This window comes from Palaemon carinicauda, chromosome 44 (genome assembly GCF_036898095.1).
Source record: "Palaemon carinicauda isolate YSFRI2023 chromosome 44, ASM3689809v2, whole genome shotgun sequence".
In the NCBI taxonomy this organism is placed as follows: Eukaryota; Metazoa; Arthropoda; class Malacostraca; order Decapoda; family Palaemonidae; genus Palaemon; species Palaemon carinicauda.
In genome coordinates this window covers 36,600,407-36,621,243 of record NC_090768.1, presented here as the reverse complement: position 1 = coordinate 36,621,243, position 20,837 = coordinate 36,600,407, and the positions used below count along the sequence as shown (strand labels likewise).

General features: G+C 43.5%; 1 protein-coding gene and 1 long non-coding RNA gene across 3 annotated transcripts in view; one reads left to right on the top strand and one right to left on the bottom strand.

Moving 5' to 3' along the window:
• The window catches only part of LOC137634234 (transforming growth factor-beta receptor-associated protein 1-like), a 76,793-nt gene that overhangs the window by 49,178 nt on the left and 6,778 nt on the right, over positions 1–20,837 (top strand). Inside the window, exons 14-16 of the mRNA XM_068366510.1 lie at positions 13,195–13,355; positions 15,234–15,396; positions 19,234–19,346. Of these exons, the coding sequence (XP_068222611.1) occupies positions 13,195–13,355; positions 15,234–15,396; positions 19,234–19,346 (437 nt within the window). The remainder of the gene's footprint in view (positions 1–13,194; positions 13,356–15,233; positions 15,397–19,233; positions 19,347–20,837) is intronic.
• Positions 15,135–20,837, bottom strand: part of LOC137634235 (uncharacterized) — a 63,572-nt gene continuing 57,869 nt past the window's right edge. For both annotated transcript variants that reach the window (XR_011042487.1, XR_011042488.1), the window contains one exon: positions 15,135–15,473. This is a non-coding gene — a long non-coding RNA (uncharacterized lncRNA). The remainder of the gene's footprint in view (positions 15,474–20,837) is intronic.

The following is a 20,837-nucleotide window of genomic DNA, read 5'->3' as shown; positions in this document are numbered from 1 at the left end:
ACCAGCGCCAACTACCGGCCAGATACCACTCTTGCATGTAAACAAACCCTTCAATTCTTCTCTGTCGACGTTGACGACAAGACGTATCAATACTCGCTGTAGAACCTGGAGTTTTCTCAACATATTTGGTGAAGTACTTCATTTTGGTTTGAGCTTTCGCAGTGCAGGTGTTTTATCTTCAACTTAAATCTTGAACTCGTTTTTGGATAGATTTAATTTTTGATGACTTTGGATTGTTTTTTGGACTTCCTTTGACTTTTAAATGGCCGACCCTTCCCTTAGTACGGAAGTGTGTTTTAGGCTTTTAGCAATTATCTTATCACGTTATAAATTAATATAGATTTTCCTCTATATATTTTTTATATCTCACCCGCCTTTATTAGGCCTCTTCGATTAGCTTTCCATTTATAATAAACATCAAGATAAATTTTAATGATTTGTTTATATGCGACCTTTCCTGAGAGTAGGCGGTCCTAACTTGGAAACCGAAGTTAAACAACGTTGAGCCCTTTCAATCGTAAATAACTTTTACAGAGCTAATGATTTAAAACTTATTAAATGAATATTTTTTAGTAGATATTTTATGAAAGATTTTTCTTTGAATAGTCTTCGTACTGTTTCAAAGATGAACTAACGTTTAGTTTATTTATGCTACGCAGTTTGCGCTCTATCGTTACGAGAGAGAGAGTATCACAGTTTCACTTTGCAGAAAGAGTAAATCGATTCTGACGTTTTGTTCATTCTTCTTTCAAAGCTTAAATGTTTTAAATTCTATTTTAAAGGAACTTTTTAATTGAAAAACCTTTCAGTTTTTTCCTTTGGTCAAATAACCTGTTTTTTGACGAAACGTAAGTGGGCTCTTCTCTTCGGTGCGAAATCAAGAGAGAGAGAGAGAGAGAGATAGAGACGGAGAGAGAGAGAGGAGAGAGAACGTTCCGATCTTTATTCTCGTCCCAAGCGAGTAACGTTGTTCTCGAGTTACTCTCGTCCCTAGTCTCTGTACGGGGAGAAAGGATAAAACGTTTTTAGTTTTTATTCTCGTCCCAAGGCACTGTATGGTGAGAGATTGAAAACGTAGTTTTGAATGAACTAGTGTTTAGTCTCTTCCCCAGCCACTGATCTTTTTATCTTAAAATATGTTTACTGTTTTTTGCTTGTATTAATGTGCTTACATTATACGGCTGATTTCGCAATTATAACCTTTTGATGAGGGTAGAATTGCGTGCTTCAGGTAGAAATCAGTTTTATTCATACCTAAGATGAATTGTTAAAAAATTCGATTTCAGTGAAATAAGTGCAAAACAGAAAATCGTAGTGATAAAGTGATATTGCGCAAAGTGTTATCAGTGTTGCGACCGAGGGTTCGTCTGTTCGTGCCTGTCGTTCGCCTAGTCCGGGACCTCTTGCAAGCTCCCAAGCCCAGGGGAGAAGTAATGTCGTACGACTTATGGGTTCGAGAGGCTTTGATCAGCGAACAGACGTTCCCTCTATGGTATCAGGTGTATCTTACCAAGATCACCCCTACCATAAGGCGAGAGAGACGATTTTCTCCTCGTCATCCGAAGGCTTTTCGCATAAGAAACCGTGGAACAAGGTTTCGAGGCCCTTTAAGCGAAAGTCAGTCCTTTCAGGACAGGTCCAGCGTCCTGGTTTTAACTATTAGGACAGCTCTGACCCTATGCAGTCATCGGAAGACTGCTCGCCGCCTAAACAAAAGCGTAACACAGACTCCGAGAGTCTTTTTGTAGGCAAGGTTTTGCAGTCACAGACGTTTCCCTCGTCTCTTACCGCAACCATTCCCGTTGATCCTAAATGGGTTGTACGGCAAGACATGCAGAATAAGCTTGCCTCCCTTATGGAAGACTATTCTGCCGATAAGTCCGTTGAGCCTAGCCGTTTATCTCATCGAGATCCTGGCCTTCAGCCACCCTAACGTTCCTTTGTGCGTCCTGTTGACGTTGGCGTAGCCAAGTCACGTCAGTCAGGTTGTTTAGAACCACACTCGATGCGGTCTCGTGTGGATTTTCAGCCACATTTGGACGTTAGGCCACTTGCTGATGCTCCTGTTGACGTTCAGGACGTTCGCCAACAATCGGAGTTGACTTGTTTTGACGCTGAGCGTCAACCTCCGCATTCTAGAGTTGTTTTGACTGCTCAGACTAGGCGGTCAAAGCAGTCTCGAGTGGACGCTGTGCGTCCTCACGCACCTGTTGTTGTTGACAGTTCACAGACTGTCAAGCAGTTACATGACGTTGCGTCCTGGTCCACTACTAATGCACCAGTGCGTGTGGACTCTGCTTTTAAAGCATTGCCACCACGGTAGGTCTCTCCCTTGCTTGAGACTCGGCTATTGTCGGACAAGGTTCCTTCAGATGAAGAAGTTGCTGTTCCCCCTCCTACTGATATTCCCTTGAGGACTCTGTCAGACGGAGAGGAGCCTAAAGCTGCTTAGCCCTCTATGGACTTTAAATAAATCATGCTGATTTTTAAGGATCTTTGTCCGGATCTTTTTGTTACTGCTGCTCCTCGTTCGCCTAAACGTCAGAGCTTACACTAGGCCTAGCTACTTGAAGCCGTTGTTTTATAAGCTAGTGCTCTCTCGCTCTTCTAAGAGAGCTTTACGTTTACTAGGCGACTGGTTTATCACCAGGAGGAGTTTGGGGGAGACAGCCTTTGCTTTCCCTACTTATAAGCTGGCTTATAGAGCGAGAGTCTGATATGACACGAGAGAAGTTCTCGGCTTGGGAGTTCCTGCCTCTGCCCAGATAGACTTCTCAAACCTCATAGACTCTCCCTGGCCCCTGGCCATGAGACGCTCCAAGATTTTACAGGTCGACTTCAGAGCTATTTTCGAGCGTTTGAAGTTTTGCTGTACAATTATGTCATGCATAAACAAGGCTTTCAGGGATGGCTCCAATGATCTGACAGCCACGTTCTCTGCAGGAACAAGTCCCTCAGGGATGGCTCCAATGATCTGGCAGCCATGTTCACTGCAGGAGTACGTAAGAGGCAAGTGCGCTCAATGTGTTCATTGTCAAGACAAACTTCACGATGAAGTCTACCAGGCTGTCTTGACAGCATTTATGGAAGGCGACTGGATGGTCTCTCTCGACCTTCAGGAGGCATACTTCCACATTCCTATACACCCGGATTCCCAACCGTTTCTGAGGTTTGTTTACAGGAATGTGGAGTACCAGTTTCGAGCCCTGTGCTTTGGCCTCAGTCCTGCGCCTCTCGTGTTTACGAGGCTCATGAGGAATGTGGCAAAATCCCTCCATCTATCGGGGATCCGAGCCTCCCTGTACTTGGACGACTGGCTTCTCAGAGCATCGTCCAGTCTTCGCTGTCTGCAGGATATACATTGGACGTTGAGTCTGGCCAGGGAGTTAGGACTTTTGGTCAACCTAAAAGTCCCAACTGATCCCATCCCAGATTATTCTATATTTGGGGATGGAGATTCGCAGTCAAGCCCTGCTCGAAGTCCAACTAATGCTGAAAAGAAAACGTTTGTTCAGTCAGGAGTTGGAACAGTCTCGTAGGGACTCTCTCATCCCTGGAGCAGTTTGTCTCACTAGGGAGACTACACCTTCTGCCTCTCCGGTTCCATCTAGCCTCTCACTGGAACTAGGACAAGACGTTAGAGACGGTATCATTCCCAGTCTCCGAACCAGTAAAGGCATGCCTGAAATGGTGGGACAGCAATATCAGTCTGAGAGAGGGACTATCCCTAGCAGTCAAGAACCCAAACCACGTGTTGTCCTCAGACGAGTCGGATTTGGGTTGGGGTGCGACCCTGGACGGTCGGGAATGCTCGGGTCTGTGGACCTCAAGTCAGAAGAGCATGCACATCAACGACAAGGAACTATTAGCAGTCCACTTGGCCTTGATGATATTCGAAAGCTTCTTCGAAACTAAGTGGTAGAGGTCAACTCAGACAACACCACAACTTTGGCGTACATCTCCAAACAAGGAGGCACTCCTTCACGCTGCTCGAGATCGCAAGGGACCTTCTCTTATGGTCAAGAAATCGAGGCATCTCCGTGTTGACGAGATTCATCCAGGGGGACTTGAACGTCTTGGCAGACTGTCTCAGTCGGAGGGGTCAGGTGATACCCACGGAATGGACCCTCCACAAGGACGTGGGCAAGAGTCTTTGGGCTACTTGGGGTCAACCCACCATAGACCTCTTTGCCTCCTCGTTGACCAAAAGGTTACCAATCTATTGCTCTCCAGTCCTAGATACAGAAGCAATCCACATAGACGCGTTTCTACTGGATTGGTCTCTTCTGGACTTATATGCATTCCCTCCATTCAAAATAGTCAACAAGGTACTGCAGAAGTTTGCCTCTCACGAAGGGACAAGGTTGACGTTGGTTGCTACCCTCTGGCCCGCGAGAGAGTGGTTCACCGAGGTACTTCAATGGCTGGTAGACTTTCCAAGAAGTCTTCCTCTAAGGGTAGATCTGTTACGTCAGCCCCACGTAAAGAATGTCCATCAAAGCCTCCCCGCTCTTCGTCTGACTTCCTTCAGGCTATCGAAAGACTCTCAAGAACTCGAGGCTTTTCGAAGGAGGCAGCCAGTGCGATTGCAAGAGCGAGGAGAGCTTCTACCATTAGAGTATACCAGTCGAAGTGGGAAGTCTTTTGAGACTGGTGCAAGTCAGCATCTGTGTCCTCGTCCAGTACCTCTGTAGCCCAAATCGCAGATTTTAAATATTTAACTTAGCCGGTGAATATATAATAGCTGCAACTCTGTTGCTCGACAGACACATACATAAAAACTCGCCAGCGATCGCTATACAGGTTGCGGGTGTGCCCACCAGCGCCAACTGTCGGCCAGATACCACTCTCGATGTAAACAAAACCTTCAATTTCTTCTCTGTCGACGTGTCGACAAGACGTACTTAACTCGCTGTTGAACCTGGAGTTTTTCCCATCATATTTGGTGAAGTACTTTAATTTGGTTTGAGCTTTCGCAGTACAGGTGTTTTTCTTCAAATAAATCCTTGAACTCTTTTTTGAATCGGATTAATTGTTGATGACTTAGATCGTTTTTTAGAATTTTCCCTTGACTAATTCAAAATGGCTGACCCTTCTCAAGTTCCCAAGTTTAGAAAGTGTAATGCTAGGGACTGTCATAGGCGTCTTCCAAAGGCTTCTCTCGACCCTCACACTGTTTGTTCCAATTGTCGGGGTAAAACCTGTCAATTGGAAGATCGGTGTGAGGAATGCGTGGGCCTTTCGGAATTCGATTTTATCGAATTTGATAAATATACACGCAGACTAGAGAGAGATAGGGTAAGGAGAAGTTCTTCTAGGTTGGTAGATTTTTCCTCTCCACATGCCCCTGAACCTAATCCTTCCCCTGTAGTGGTTGTTCCTAACCCCCCTCCTAGCACTCAGGAACCGTCTATGCAAGACATGATGCGTGCTATCCATGCCTTGGGGGAGAGAGTTGAGGCCTTAGCAAGTGACCGAAATCAACTCATGGCGGACGTAAAGGAGCTCAAGTGCCAAAGTGCCACGGCGGAAAGTGTCAAAGTGCCTAGTGTTACGCAAAGTGTTGTGAACAGTGTTGCGCTCGAGGGTTTGTCTGTTCGTGCCTGTCGTCCACCTAGTCCGGGACCTCTTGCAAGCTCCCAAGCCCAGGGGAGAAGCAATGTCGTACGACTCATGGGTTCGAGAGGCCTTGATCAGCGAACAGACGTTCCCTCTATGGTATCAGGCGTATCTCTCCAAGATCGCCCCTACCAACGTAAGACGAGAGAGCCCATTTTTACCTCGTCGTCCGAAGGTGTTTCTCGTAAGAAACCTTGGACCAAGGTCTCCAGACCTTTAAAGCGTAAGTCGGTCCCTTCAGGACAAGTCCAACGTCCCGGTTGTAGCCACTGGGACAGTTCGGACCCGTTGCCGTCATCTGATGACTGCTCGCCGCCTAAGAGAGGCAAAGTTGTGCCGTCTCATTCGCTAACCCCGTCTGTTACCGCACCTGCTTCCGTAGACCCTAAATGGGTGTTACTGCAAGACATGCAGTCCAAGCTTGCGTCCTTGATGGAGGACTACAACGCTGAGGTTTCCGTTGAACCTACTGGCCATCAGCCATCCAAGCGTTCTGTTGACGTTGATGTAGCTTTCTCGTGTCAACCAGTTGGGGTGGTACCTCCACCGATGCGACCCAGTGTGGATTTCGAGCCGCACGTTGACGTTAGGCAACGCACTGATGTGATTGGTGACGTTCAGGACGTTCATCAACCATCAGAGTTGACTTGTTTTGACGCGGTGCGTCAACCTCCGCAACCCGGTATGGTGTTGACTGCACAACCCAGACGGTCTAAACAGTCTCGGGTGGACGCTGTGCGTCCTCGCGCACCTGTTGTTGTTGACAGTTCCCAGACTGTTCAGCAGTTCCAGGACGCTGCGTCCGGCTCCGTCACGTATGCACCAGTGCGACCGGACTCTGCGAGTCAAACGTTGCCTACACCTTTGCCGTTTTCTCATCAGTTATCGGATGAGGAACTGTCAGATGAGGACGTTGCTGAACCACATCCTGAGGATCAGCCTTCAGAACTAGATGAGCCTAAAGCAGTTCAACCATCCTTGGACTTTAGAAAAGTCAGGGCTGTTTTTAAAGAGTTGTTCCCTGATCACTTTATTTCTGTGGCTCCTCGTTCGCCGCCGTCAGAGTTTGTCTTAGGCGTTCCTGCTACCATGCCTGCCTTTACTAAACTCGTTCTCTCTCGCTCATCCAAGAGAGCTTTACGGCTGTTAGGCGATTGGTTAGAGACCAAGAGGAGTTTAGGGAAGACAGCATTTGCCTTCCCCCCATCTAAACTCTCGTCTAGATCGAGCGTCTGGTATGCCACGGGAGAAGTTCTCGGCTTGGGAGTTCCTGCCTCTGCCCAGGGCGACTTCTCAAGTCTTGTAGACTCTCCCCGCCGCTTTGCCATGGGACGCTCGAAGATTTGTTGGTCACCCTCGGACCTGGACCACCTTCTTAAAGGCATATTTAGGGCGTTTGAAGTCTTTAACTACCTGGACTGGTGTTTAGGAGCCCTGAGTAGGAAAATCTCTTCTGCCGATAGGGATGTTTCCTTACTCATTATGTCCTGCATGGACAAGGCCGTCCGTGATGGGTCCAACGAGCTTGCCGCTTCATTCACGTCCGGAGTCCTGAAGAAACGAGAGTCTCTGTGCTCTTTTCTGTCAGCTGGAGTGACGCCATGCCAAAGATCTGAGCTACTCTTTGCGCCCTTGTCTAAGTGCCTGTTTCCTGAAGTCTTGGTTAAGGAAATTGCCTTGTCTTTAGTGCAGAAGGACACCCACGATCTAGTTGCGTCCTCGGCTCGCAAAGCTCTCCCTTTGCCTGCCTTGTCTGCTAGACCTAGGATAGACACTCCAGCGTCTAGGTTTATCCCGCCCTTTCGTGGCAGAGCCTCCAGCAGGGGAGGTGCTCGTGCCGAAGGGAAGAGAGGGAAGAGGAAAGGATCCAAGTCCTCTAAGGGCAGAGTCTGACTGCCCGCAACTTCAGACAGCAGTAGGTGCCAGACTCAAGAACTTCTGGCAAGCCTGGGAGAAGAGAGGCGCAGATCAACAATCTGTGAGGTTGCTCAGAGAGGGTTACAAAATCCCTTTTGTACGCAGACCTCCTCTAGCGACGTCCCCCATCGATCTCTCTCCCAGGTACCGAGAGGAAGAAAAGAGACAAGCCCTGAAACTGGAAGTGTCTCTTTTGCTAGAGAAGGGAGCGGTGGTCAAAGTCTCGGACCTTCAATCACCGGGGTTTTACAACCGTCTCTTCCTAGTATCAAAGAAGACAGGAGGTTGGAGACCGGTGCTAGACGTCAGTGCTCTGAATGTCTTTGTCACAAAGACGAAGTTTACCATGGAGACCACAAAGTCAGTCCTAGCAGCGGTCAGAAAGGAAGACTGGATGGTCTCTCTAGACCTAAGGGACGCCTACTTCCACATCCCCATTCACTCAGACTCCCAACCTTTTCTGAGATTCGTCTTCGACGATGTGGTGTACCAGTTTCGGGCCCTGTGCTTTGGCCTAAGCACAGCTCCTCTCGTGTTTACGAGGCTTATGAGGAATGTGGCAAAATTCCTCCACTTATCGGACATCCGAGCCTCCCTTTATTTGGACGACTGGCTTCTCAGAGCCTCATCCAGTCATCGCTGTCTGAAGGATCTCAATTGGACTCTAGATCTGACCAAGGAATTGGGACTCCTAGTCAACTTGGAAAAGTCACAGCTGGTCCCATCCCAAACTATTCTGTATTTAGGGATGGAGATTCACAGTCAAGTTTTTCGGGCTTTTCCGTCGGCCCCCAGAATAGATCAAGCCCTGCTCTCCATCCAGAAGATGCTGAAGAAAGAACGCTGCTCAGTCAGGCTGTGGATGAGTCTGGTAGGAACGCTGTCATCCCTGGAGCAATTTGTCTCGCTAGGAAGACTACACCTCCGACCTCTTCAATTCCATCTGGCTTTTCACTGGAAAAAGGACAAGACGCTAGAGGCGGTCTCGATCCCGATTTCCGAAAAGATAAAGTCTTGTCTGACTTGGTGGAAGGACAATATCAGCCTACGAGAGGGTCTTCCCCTGGCAGTTCAGAAACCCAACCACGTTCTCTTCTCGGACGCATCGGACTTGGGCTGGGCCGCGACGCTGGACGGTTGGGAATGCTCAGGTCTGTGGAACTCGAGTCAGAGGAGCATGCATATCAACTGCAAGGAGCTTTTGGCGGTTCATCTGGCCTTGATAAGCTTCGAGAATCTCCTTCGAGGCAAGGTGGTGGAGGTCAACTCGGACAACACCACGGCCTTGGCGTACATTTCCAAACAGGGAGGTACCCACTCACTGACTTTGTACGAGATCGCAAGGGACCTGCTCATCTAGTTAAAAGATCGAGGCATCTCCCTAGTAACGAGGTTCATCCAGGGCGACTTGAACGTCCTAGCAGATTGTCTCAGTCGGAAAGGTCAAGTAATTCCAACCGAATGGACCCTCCACAAGGATGTGTGCAAGAGACTTTGGGCGACTTGGGGTCAACCCACCATAGATCTCTTTGCAACCTCGCTGACCAAGAGGCTTCCAATCTATTGCTCTCCAGTCCCAGACCCAGCAGCAATACATATAGATGCCTTCCTCCTAGATTGGTCACATCTAGATCTTTACGCATTCCCACCATTCAAGATTGTCAACAAGGTACTGCAGAAATTCGCCTCTCACGAAGGGACAAGGTTGACGTTAGTTGCTCCCCTCTGGCCCGCGAGAGAATGGTTCACCGAGGTACTTCGATGGCTAGTAGACGTTCCCAGAAGTCTTCCTCTAAGAGTAGACCTTCTACGTCAGCCACACGTAAAGAAGGTACACCAAAGCCTCCACGCTCTTCGTCTGACTGCCTTCAGACTATCGAAAGACTCTCGAGAGCTAGAGGCTTTTCGAAGGAGGCAGCCAGTGCGATTGCTAGAGCAAGGAGAGCGTCTACCATTAGAGTTTACCAATCGAAGTGGGAAGTCTTCCGAGACTGGTGCAAGTCAGTTTCCGTATCCTCGACCAGTACCTCTGTAGCCCAAATAGCTGATTTTCTCCTATACCTGAGAAAAGTACGATCCCTTTCAGCTCCTACTATCAAGGGCTACAGAAGCATGTTGGCCTCGGTCTTCCGGCATAGAGGCTTAGATCTTTCCAACAATAAAGATCTGCAAGACCTCCTTAAGTCTTTTGAGACCTCTAAGGAACGTCGTTTGGCTACACCTGGGTGGAATTTAGACGTGGTCCTAAGATTCCTCATGTCAGACAGGTTTGAGCCTTTACATTCAGCCTCCCTGAAAGATCTCACTCTTAAGACTCTTTTCCTGGTATGCTTAGCCTCGGCTAAAAGAGTCAGTGAGCTTCATGCCTTCAGCAAGAACATCGGGTTTTCGTCAGAAAAAGCTACTTGTTCTCTGCAGCTTGGTTTCCTAGCCAAAAATGAGCTACCTTCTCGTCCTTGGCCTAAATCTTTCGATATTCCTAGCTTATCGGAGATCGTAGGCAATGAACTAGAAAGAGTCTTATGCCCTGTTAGAGCTCTTAAGTTCTACTTAGCTCGTACTAAACCTTTACGAGGCCAATCTGAAGCGTTATGGTGTTCGGTTAAGAAACCATCCTTGCCCATGTCAAAGAATGCTTTGTCATATTTTATCAGATTGTTAATACGAGAAGCTCATTCACACTTGAGTGAGGAAGACCGATCTTTGCTTAAGGTTAAGACGCACGAGGTTAGAGCTGTAGCAACTTCCGTGGCCTTTAAGCAAAATAGATCTCTGCAAAGTATCATGGACGCAACCTATTGGAGAAGCAAGTCAGTGTTCGCGTCATTTTACTTGAAAGATGTCCAGTCTCTTTACGAGAACTGCTACACACTGGGACCATTCGTAGCAGCGAGTGCAGTAGTGGGTGAGGGCTCAACCACTACAATTCCCTAATTCCATATCCTTTTAATCTGTCTCTTGAAATGTTTTAATGTTGTTTTTATGGGTTGTCCGGAAGGCTAAGAAGCCTTTCGCATCCTGGTTGATTTGGCGAGTGGTCAAAGTCATTTCTTGAGAGCGCCCAGATTAGGGGTTTGATGAGGTCCTGTTGTATGGGTTGCAGCCCTTGATACTTCAGCTCCTGGGAGTCTGTCAGCATCCTAAGAGGATCGCTGGGCTCCGTAAGGAAGACGTACTTACAAGGCAGAGTAATCGTCTAAGTCGACTTCCTTACCAGGTACCTATTTATTTTGGTTTTGTTATATTGATAACTGACAAAATGAAATAAAAAAACTCTTAGCTTATACGATGTAAACATATTTAACTCTGGTCTCTACCCACCTCCTTGGGTGTGAATCAGCTATTATATATTCACCGGCTAAGTTAAATATTTAAAAATGATATTTTAATTATAAAATAAATTTTTGAATATACTTACCCGGTGAATATATAAATTAAACGACCCTCCCTTCCTCCCCAATAGAGATGCAGTGGGATGAGAAGAAATTGAAGGTTTTGTTTACATCGAGAGTGGTATCTGGCCGACAGTTGGCGCTGGTGGGCACACCCGCAACCTGTATAGCGATCGCTGACGAGTTTTTATGTATGTGTCTGTCGAGCAACAGAGTTGCAGCTATTATATATTCACCGGGTAAGTATATTCAAAAATTTATTTTATAATTAAAATATCATTTTTCTTTTACATCTGAGAAAGGTTCGCTCCCTTTCAGCTCCCACGATTAAGGGCTACAGGAGCATGTTGGCTTCGGTCTTTCGACATAGAGGCTTAGATCTTTCCAACAATAAAGATCTCCAAGATCTCCTTAAGTCCTTCGAGACCTCTAAGGAACGTCGTTTGGCAACTCCTGATGGAACTTAGACGTGGTCATAAGGTTCCTCATGTCAGACAGGTTTGAGCCATTACATTCAGCCTCCCTGAAGGATCTCACCCTCAAGACACTTTTCCTAGTGTGCTTGGCTTCGGCTAAAAGGGTCAGTGAACTTCATGCCTTCAGTAAGAACATCGGTTTTTTCTACAGAAAAAGCCACTTGTTCACTTCAACTTGGTTTCCTGGCCAAAAATGAACTGCCTTCTCGTCCTTGGCCTAAATCTTTTGATATTCCTTGCTTATCAGAGATCGTAGGCAACGAACTGGAAAGAGTATTATGTCCTGTTAGAGCTCTTAAGTTCTATTTAGCTCGTACTAAGTCATTACGAGGTAAATCTGAGGCATTATGGTGCTCAGTTAAGAAACCATCATTGCCTATGTCAAAGAATGCTTTGTCATATTTTATCAGATTTTTTAATACGAGAAGCTCATTCTCACTTGAATGAGAAAGACCGATGTTTGCTTAAGGTTAAGACGCACGAAGTTAGAGCTATAGCAATCTCCGTGGCCTTCAAGCAAAATAAATCTCTGCAATGTATTATGGACGCGACTTTTTGGAGAAGCAAGTCAGTGTTCGCGTCATTTTACTTAAAAGATGTCCAGACTCTTTACGAGGACTGCTACACACTGGGTCCATTCGTTGCAGCGAGTGCAGTAGTGGGTGAGGGTTCTACCACTACATTACCCTAATTCCAATATCCTTTTTAATCTGTCTCTTGAAATGTTTTTTAATTTTGGGATGTACGGAAGGCTAAGAAGCCTTTCGCATCCTTGTTGATTTGGCGGGTGGTCAAAGTCATTTCTTGAGAGCGCCCAGATTAGGGGTTTGATGAGGTCCTGTTGTATGGGTTGCAGCCCTTGATACTTCAGCTCCTGGGAGTCTTTCAGCATCCTAAGAGGATCGCTGGGCTCCGTGAGGAAGACAGACTTACAAGGCAGAGTAATCGTCTAAGTCAGCTTCCTTACCAGGTACCTATATATTTTGGTTTTGTTATATTGATAACTGTCAAAATGAAATAAAAAACTCTTAGCTTATACGCTGTAAACTTAATTAACTCTGGTCTCTACCCACCGCCTTGGGTGTGAATCAGCTATTATATATTCACCGGCTAAGTTAAATATTTAAAAATGATATTTTAATTATAAAATAAATTTTTGAATATACTTACCCGGTGAATATATAAATTAAAGGCCCTCCCTTCCCCCCCAATAGAGACGCAGCGGGACGAGAAGAATTGAAGGGTTTGTTTACATGCAAGAGTGGTATCTGGCCGGTAGTTGGCGCTGGTGGGCACACCCGCAACCTTCATAGCGATCGCTCGCGAGTTTTTTGAGTATGTTTTCTGTCGAGCCGCTGAGTAGCAGCTATTATATATTCACCGGGTAAGTATATTCAAAAATTTATTTTATAATTAAAATATCATGTTTCTTACAAATTGAAAAAGAAAAAAGTTATCATGCGTGGTACTGAAATAAACTTGAGTATTGGTGTATGATATCAGTTTCACCAAAGTATGTCCCATTCACTGAGGATATTTTTCCATGAAAGGTCTGAATGAGCATACAGTACAAATAATTCCCTTCAGTTAGCCAAGACCTGATTAAAAAAAAAGAAAAAAAGTTTGGCCTAACCTTCAGTATAAACTATGGATGAAGGTTACAGGGTGTAGAATAATTCTAATATAATGATGATAAATAAGTTTCACGTAATATGTTTGGTTATTCTTATATTTTACGCTTTTGAGAATTTTAAAAATAATATATCTATTATCTATATTTTTTTTTTCAGCTGGGAGAACATGAGAAAGCATTATCGATGCTTGTTCATCAGCTTAAAAACTTCAGTGCTGCAGAACAGTATTGCATTGCTCAAAGTCGAGGGGCTACCCCTGAGAAGAAATCTAGTATCTTCATAATGCTCCTCAAGATATATCTAAGACCTCAACCTGGGTAAGTATATGTGCATTTTTTGAAGCATTAATTATAGAAAGATGCCATGATTTTTTCGTTATTTATTTTAAATTATATATAAGTACTGTAGTGATTTTGGAGAATTAAATTATATTAAATCATTCAGAAAATGAGATCTTTGGCCACTTTTTGTATGTTTGTCATGGCCCAAAGACTTGTTTAAGTCAGTCTAGGTATGAGGCAACCTAAAGAAACCCCCTTGGTTATGGACAAGGCATGTTCTTTGCAGTCCATTCCATTTTACAACTCTGCTAGAGGCCTTGACAGTCACTTCTGTCTCCCTTGCTGCCAAGTAGTGAATTAGTTCTCTCATCCCTTAGGCATTGGCTGAGCTCCCCCTCTGCTCTCTCTTCATAGTATGGGTGATAAGGGTACCACTACATGCTCTTCTTTTTTCTTGTTTTGTAAAGGTTTCTCCGAACGCAATGGTGCTCTCATTTAAAAATTGCTTTCCCTTTCTCTTAGCTTTCCATTAGGGGTCGGGAGAATCTCCAAGGTTTTCTCCTCATTGCTTGTCTTATTGGCTAACAATGAGAGCCATAGTTCTCAAAGAGGAAAATGGGCCTTTATTTTTGTTTAAGGGTAGAGACATTGGAGAATTATCTTGAAGCAACTCACCCATGATCATATGATCTTTCTAGATTCAGCTTGATAGGGGCTGTGGTCTTATTTCTATTACCTTTCTAGACAAGCAATATTGATATTGGTTTTCCCTATAGAATTGCTTCATTATTATTCCATTGAATCTTACCAGGGTCAGTTTATCTTGCCTCCTTCCCAAAGCCTACCGTTTTTCAATTTCTAAATTTATAGAGTTAAAAGAATTCCTACTCTCCTCAACATATTTGTGTTTTATGGTCAACAATATCAGCTTTTTAATGCTCAACATTGTTTGTCAAATAAACCAGATGCAGACTTTCCGACCTCTATCAGTACGATTTTAATATAAGTGTTATTTAGTGCCTGTTTGATTGTTAGATTTTAACATATCCAGGCCTGTTTTCCGCTTTTTTTTTAAGATTAGTTTTTGTTCTGAACGTTCAGTGAATATGTTATTTAAAATTTAGGTGTATGGAATGTGTGAGGTTTTCAGAGAAGCTTATGGAATAGGAAGTCATTAGTTTCTTATAGGGTTTATGAAACGAAAGAAGATAATTGATTTGGGAGGTTACACATGGGGAGTGAACAGAGGGAGATTTGGAGTGAGGTTGATGATGAGCTTAAATATCAGCTCAGTATTTATGGAGATAAAGTTTTCTTCTTTCATGGATTCAAATGTCTCTCCTAGTGTGATTCAGTAGGTGATTATGGGACATCTACCAACAGAATCCCTTGCCTAACCTATTCAACTTCAAACCACATAGGCTAATACTGTGCCTAGAAACACAAAGTGGGTTTGCGTTACAAAATTTTTTTTTAACTGTTTGCTGATATATCTTGTTGCATAGTGTTCAAATCTTATAGGTCCATGTGATACACACTCATGGATATTGCCATATTTCAAGACAGTGTTAGTAAAAATGTATGGTGCTTAAAGCACCAAATTTTATGACAACTTTTTTTTACATGTTTTTTTAAATAAAACGTAATTTTGTTCATTTGCAGATTCAAACCCTACTCAGGGCAATCCCAATACAGTTGCAATTTGTTGTTTTCTTATTATTCCGTTGATAAGACTATTCTAATTAGCATACATAAGGTAATTTTTTTCACAGGTTACAAATGCTTTACCAATAATAAGAGGTTAAAATAGGAAAATTTATACAGTACATACATTTATTAAATTACCAGACAAAATTACTAAAATATTTATTTTATGCGTTATAGATAATCATTTTCCTTTATTAATTTAAACAGTGGGACAGAGGATGACATTGAACTTGCACCAGCAATAGAGCTACTTTCGGTACATGCAGGAGATTTGGAATTATCGGAAGTGCTAGCCATCTTACCCCCAAGTTGGTCATTAAGCATTGTTCATCATTATCTTCGAGCAGCTTTGAGAAACACTGTCCATCAGGTTTGTCCAATTTAGTACAGAATAATTGTAGATAACTATAGCTTCTAACAGTTCACAGGTAGATGGGGATTCTCACTCTGCAAAGGAAAAATTATTATCCTATTTTGACTAATAACAGTTACATAAGCAATATACCAGAATTTTTCTGATAAAATTTATAATTTCATGTTTCAATACTTACCCACATTTATTGTGCTTATAAATTTTGCAAGTGCAGTTTAATTGGGTTTGCATGACCAGACCTCTCATCTTATAAATTGAGAACTACCCTTACATGAAATGGTAGCCAGACTATCCTCAAGCTGTCATTCTAGTTTGTAAAATGCATAAAGGGAAGTGTTGAAATAATAAGTTGTTCCTACATGTAAACAAACTATCATCTTATACTAAAATAGAATGGTAACAGTGAAGCTGAAATACAGCAGTCAAAACATACAATGAGGTGTAAACGCTCTTCTTGTCACCAGAGCTCGCCTTCCTCATGTTTGCATTTCAGACGCTCTCAGGATTGCTCCTCATTTGAGGATTTAGAGTTCTATCCTTGCCACTGTTGCTGGCACTTTTCTCCATCTTCGCAATCCGGTCTTTCCAGAAACAGGCAGCGAGATCGGGATCAAGATCGCTTGACAAAACGTGCTAGACGCTCCTCACCTCTTCTCTGCAAGAAGTGATTTGCCAGGACTAAGGAGACTTCAATCTTCCCAAGGTAATATCCCTTCAAATCCTGCGTCCTCAGAGGAGACCACTGGAGTTATTCCTGTAAGCGTGGAACCTATGTCTTCCAATGGAGTAGAACCTTTTTCAGAGGACGAGTATGAGCACTCACTAAGACACGTGACCCTTCCCTGCAGAGGATGGAGTGAGCCAACATTCTCATCCTAAAAAAGAATTTTAGTCGGAACGGCCGAGGTTCTTTCTTCACCGACTATTGTGAAGGCCAAGATCGTGAAGAAATATTACAGTCGAAGGGTCCGGGTTGGTATCTCTTCTTGATGGCGTAGAGTTTGCACTCATTGGGGCTTTCTCTCCCCCAGGGAAATCTTCGTAGAAAATTTTCAGCTTTTGCCGATAACATTTGAAAAACATCTGCTGCCAGTAAGGAAGCAACCAGCGATTTCTCCAGACCTGGCCAGTGCAGGACCAGCAACTTTAGCAAAGACACCAAGATGATCTCTAAGAGGGCTCCTTCAAAGGATCCCAGGTTGCAGGAATAGCTGCATGTAGATAGATCATATAGGAAAGTAATCCAATTTAAGAGGATTACCCTCAAGGGTTTGAAGGTTTCACAGAACTGCAAGGTTTTCTCCCCAAAGGTAGAAACACACTACAAGGGGTCAGAGTTTTGGCCATGGACTTTAACAATGAATGCCTAAAGAACAATGGCAGACAAATCTTTTTATTCTCATTTGGTCATGGCTAGTTGTGGAAATCTAAACCTCCTTATGTTTTGAAGTCCAAGCTCAAAAGGAAGTGTGGGAAAGACATTTCCTCTTAGCCAATAGCTGCATGACAATTCCTAGACCAAGTATCTCAAAAAAAGCTCTGCTCATGACAATCCCATTTGTTTCTCCCTCAATATCAATGGTTGTTCATTCCTGTTTGCAGCATTTCACATAAATGTATTAGGATTAAGGGCTTTATTCCAAACATTGAGAAAGTTCCATCTAAGATGGAACCCATATATTAAAAATCACTGACAACCATACAGCAATCAGTTGTCTCAAGAACTATCAGTGTAGTAATACTTTTAATTATGAAGATCCTTTGGGAGATGGATCAGTTCATCTCAGTCCACTTGCCAGGTTTTCTCTGTGGTATAGGTGTTTGGGCAGACACCCCTGAACAGAGTAGATTTTCTACCAAAGCTTCTTCCACGAAAGGGGGCCTGTTTGGGATATCAGAGAATCGCAAATCGCAAATTTCCACTTTATGTAGCTCCAAATGTGGATACTCGGCCAGTTGCAAGAGAAAGTTTTTAATTTACAGTAGACTGAACAAATGTTCTTCGATCTGTCTGTTTCCTTCAACAAGTTAGGTTTTGAAGAATCTAGAGTCTTTCACAGGGACAGCTATGCCTGTTGGTCCTGTGACTTTATATTCAATAGTTTTGTCTCCTTTAGCATCTGGTTTTGCTCTCCCAAATATATGATAAGACTTCATGGCTAACAACATACTTAAAGGGCTATAAAAGGTCTTCTTCCATCAGACAATACCAATCATGTGAATGGCATATATAACCTTCCTTAGGGATAGCACCCCATGCCTGATAAATATGGATCTCTCTCTCTGTCCCACCTCTTTAAAGGAGGCTTTATCAGTCTACAATTTTGTCAACCTAATCTGCCTTGGCGGGAAACCTAGTGGGTTTTTGACATTGATTGGATTTGGAAAAGTCTCGCAAAATTAATGTACCCCTTCCTTTTGCAACAACTTTGTGTTCTGTCATTATAGTACTTGATTTTTGGCTTAATCAGATAATTCCCATATTACCCGATAAGAGGTACTTCCAAAGCCTGTAATTTTAATACCCTTACTCTCAGGAGTGAGGGTCGATGAACTTTGCAGCATTCTGCAGAGAACAGTTCCTCAACTTCACTCCTGGTTGTCTCCTGATATTGACTCCAGGCAATCTAGTTGGCCAAGAATGAAAATCTTCTTGAGGTGGGACCTTTATATTTCACCTTTACAGCCTAGTTGTGGTGACCTTTGCCTGGTTTCTTCCCTGCAAGCATTTTTGCAGAAATCCACATCATTATTGAAGATAGTGTTTCAAAATATCCACGCCAACATGTCTTTCTGCAGGGGCTATCCATGTCTTGTGACCTCCCTCATCAAAGAGACAAATCCACTCTCCATACATGAACCTATGACGTGAGAAAAAAAATTGCTTCTTTATTAGCCTTTCCTGCTTGTACAGCAATGCAATATCAGGATATTCAGAACTTTACAGATGAGACTAATCATTGGGATGTTGGTAAGAATACCTGAAACAAATCCAAGCAGTTCAAAACGAGTGCATGGTGCTCAGTTACATCGTGGAACCTACATGGGAAATTGAGTTCAAGAGAGGAATCCTTTACCAGGTCTCTTAGTCGAGGTGCCATGATGATCATTTAGCTCCTTCTCCAGGGATTTCTTCTCACGAGGTGACTGGGTTGATTTGTTAGGCTTGCCCTTTTAAGAATAAATAGGGTAGTCACTTGATCATGGGTAACTTGACAGTTGTGTTGCACGAATACCTTCTTATTCTCTGGTATTAGTTCTTGGGGATCATATAGCAGCCCAACTCAAGAGTTTTAACAAAGGAAAATCTAGTTTATGTGGAGGTGCTATGTGGTCCCCCAGACCCTCCAGTGAAGATGAGCGAGACATTGAACAACTGGGTTGAAAAGATAGTTACCAGATGTAAACAAATGCCTGGTAAGAAGTCTTCAGCTTTATTAGTGGTTCACAGTGGGTGATGTGTTGTCTGTTAGCAGATGAAATCAGCATTAGAGGTCCTGTGATGAGGATCAATTGACTTGAACTTGTGGGTCTCCCTTATATGGTCAGAGTCTGTACCTTGCACATTGATACACTGACCCTAGTGTAAGGAAGGCAAAATTTCTTTGGTTTATCATGTATTGGATTCCCTGTTCTAGTCTTAACAGGAAATCCCTTGGGCACCTCACAGCATATAACCAAAAATAGATTTTTCCTTCATCAAAGCCCACTTTTGAGCAATAAAAATAATGTATTGATCAGATTATAACAGATTTAAAATATGATTAGTGTACTGTATAGTATATGTTTATTTTCTCTGTTTTGAATGATAAAATTCCACATTTTACATTTCAGAATCGAATTAAAAGAATTCAACAAGCACTGATACGAAGTGAAAATCTGCAGCAAAAATTTGTCTTACATAAACTATATAAGGATATGGGTCCAATTCCTGTTGCAAATAATAGGTAAGAACCAACAAATCTATTTAATCTATGCACATCTTGTTAACATTAATCTATTATAAGGAATGTATGAATAAGGACCATAGCTTAATGTCAATAGATAAGTCTACTATAATATGTAGCTACCAAGTAGCAGCTGATGTTTCTCAACTATAACAGCCAAGTTTAAGCATGTTGTATCAACTTCATAAAGTTTCAAAATATGCACTTCTTGTGAATTTGTGTAAATTATTTAATACTGTACAATATAATGGCTGACTTCCAGACTGAAAATGTGCGCCAAGCTTTTGTATGTCTCACAAATGTTTGTACTGAAAAAAATTAAGTTTTACATGAATTAATAAATAAATGTAGGTAAAGCAGGTTTAGTTTATTGTTTTATAATTGTTAATACTTTGGCCCTAAATTTAACATAGCACATTTATTATTTTATTTGAATTGAGTAGTAGTACATTAATATATCAAATCAGAAACTTGTTAGGCAGCTATAATGAAGCTGAAAAATTAGTTCCGTAACTGGAATACAAACCACGCTATTTAATAGGAGTATTACTTTCGGCGTAGCCTAAATGACGAGCCATTAATTTTTAATGAGGGTTTACTACCAACACCGCTAGTGAGCGGGGGTAGGGGAGGGTAGCTTGCTACCCCCTCCACACCTGTGCTCAAGCTCACTTTGCTCTCGGCTCGGATGGTGGTCGGACGTGTCCGCTCTCATCCTCGCCGTCATATTGGCAGCCATTTAATTGCTTTTGTTTCTTTTTCTAGTTTATGTGTATGTGAAGTTGGCCTCTGCGACCATGCGCACCTGCCCTGCTTTTCCCGACCTCCCCAGTGGAACGTTCATGTCGGCGGTCGAGACTGATCCTCATGCCCTTTGTCCTTCTTGTAAGGGCCAACGGTGTGATAGTGTCAACAAGTGTAAGGAGTGGTCTGCCTCATAGTAGGAGAGGTTTTCGCGACGACGGAAGAAGTCCAAACTGGATAATTCTCGAAGGGAGAAAAACCCAAGGCCTCTTCTTCCGTTGCCCGAAGCTCCCAATCGGTCAGTCTTTCTCGAGAGACCATAGAGTGGTAGCGTAGACCGATTTATTGTTAACCAACCTCGGGTCTCAAGAGATGATGTTGCTTCCCCTAGTGAAGCAGCTAACCTCTCTGTTTCAGCTTTGGACGTCCTTGGGGCTTACGGGTTCACCCTCTAAGGAGGTTTTGCTTAACTACATCCGATTAGGTGCTGCTGTCAAGCAATCGTCGTCACCATCAGAGGTTGATCCTCTGTCTCTTGTTGACGTTGTGTTGTCAGAGGTATCCAATGTGGTTTCACCCATCTCCTCTTCCACTCCAGACTCTACGGTAGCTGACGGCTTAGTTTCCCCCATTCCTGATCAACCTACAAGGGGGAAACTAAGTCCATCGTCAGTCTCTCCTGTTAGTGAGTTCACTTAGAGATTCCTCTTCGGAGGACTGCTGAAGGTCGGCTTGCTGATCCAACGG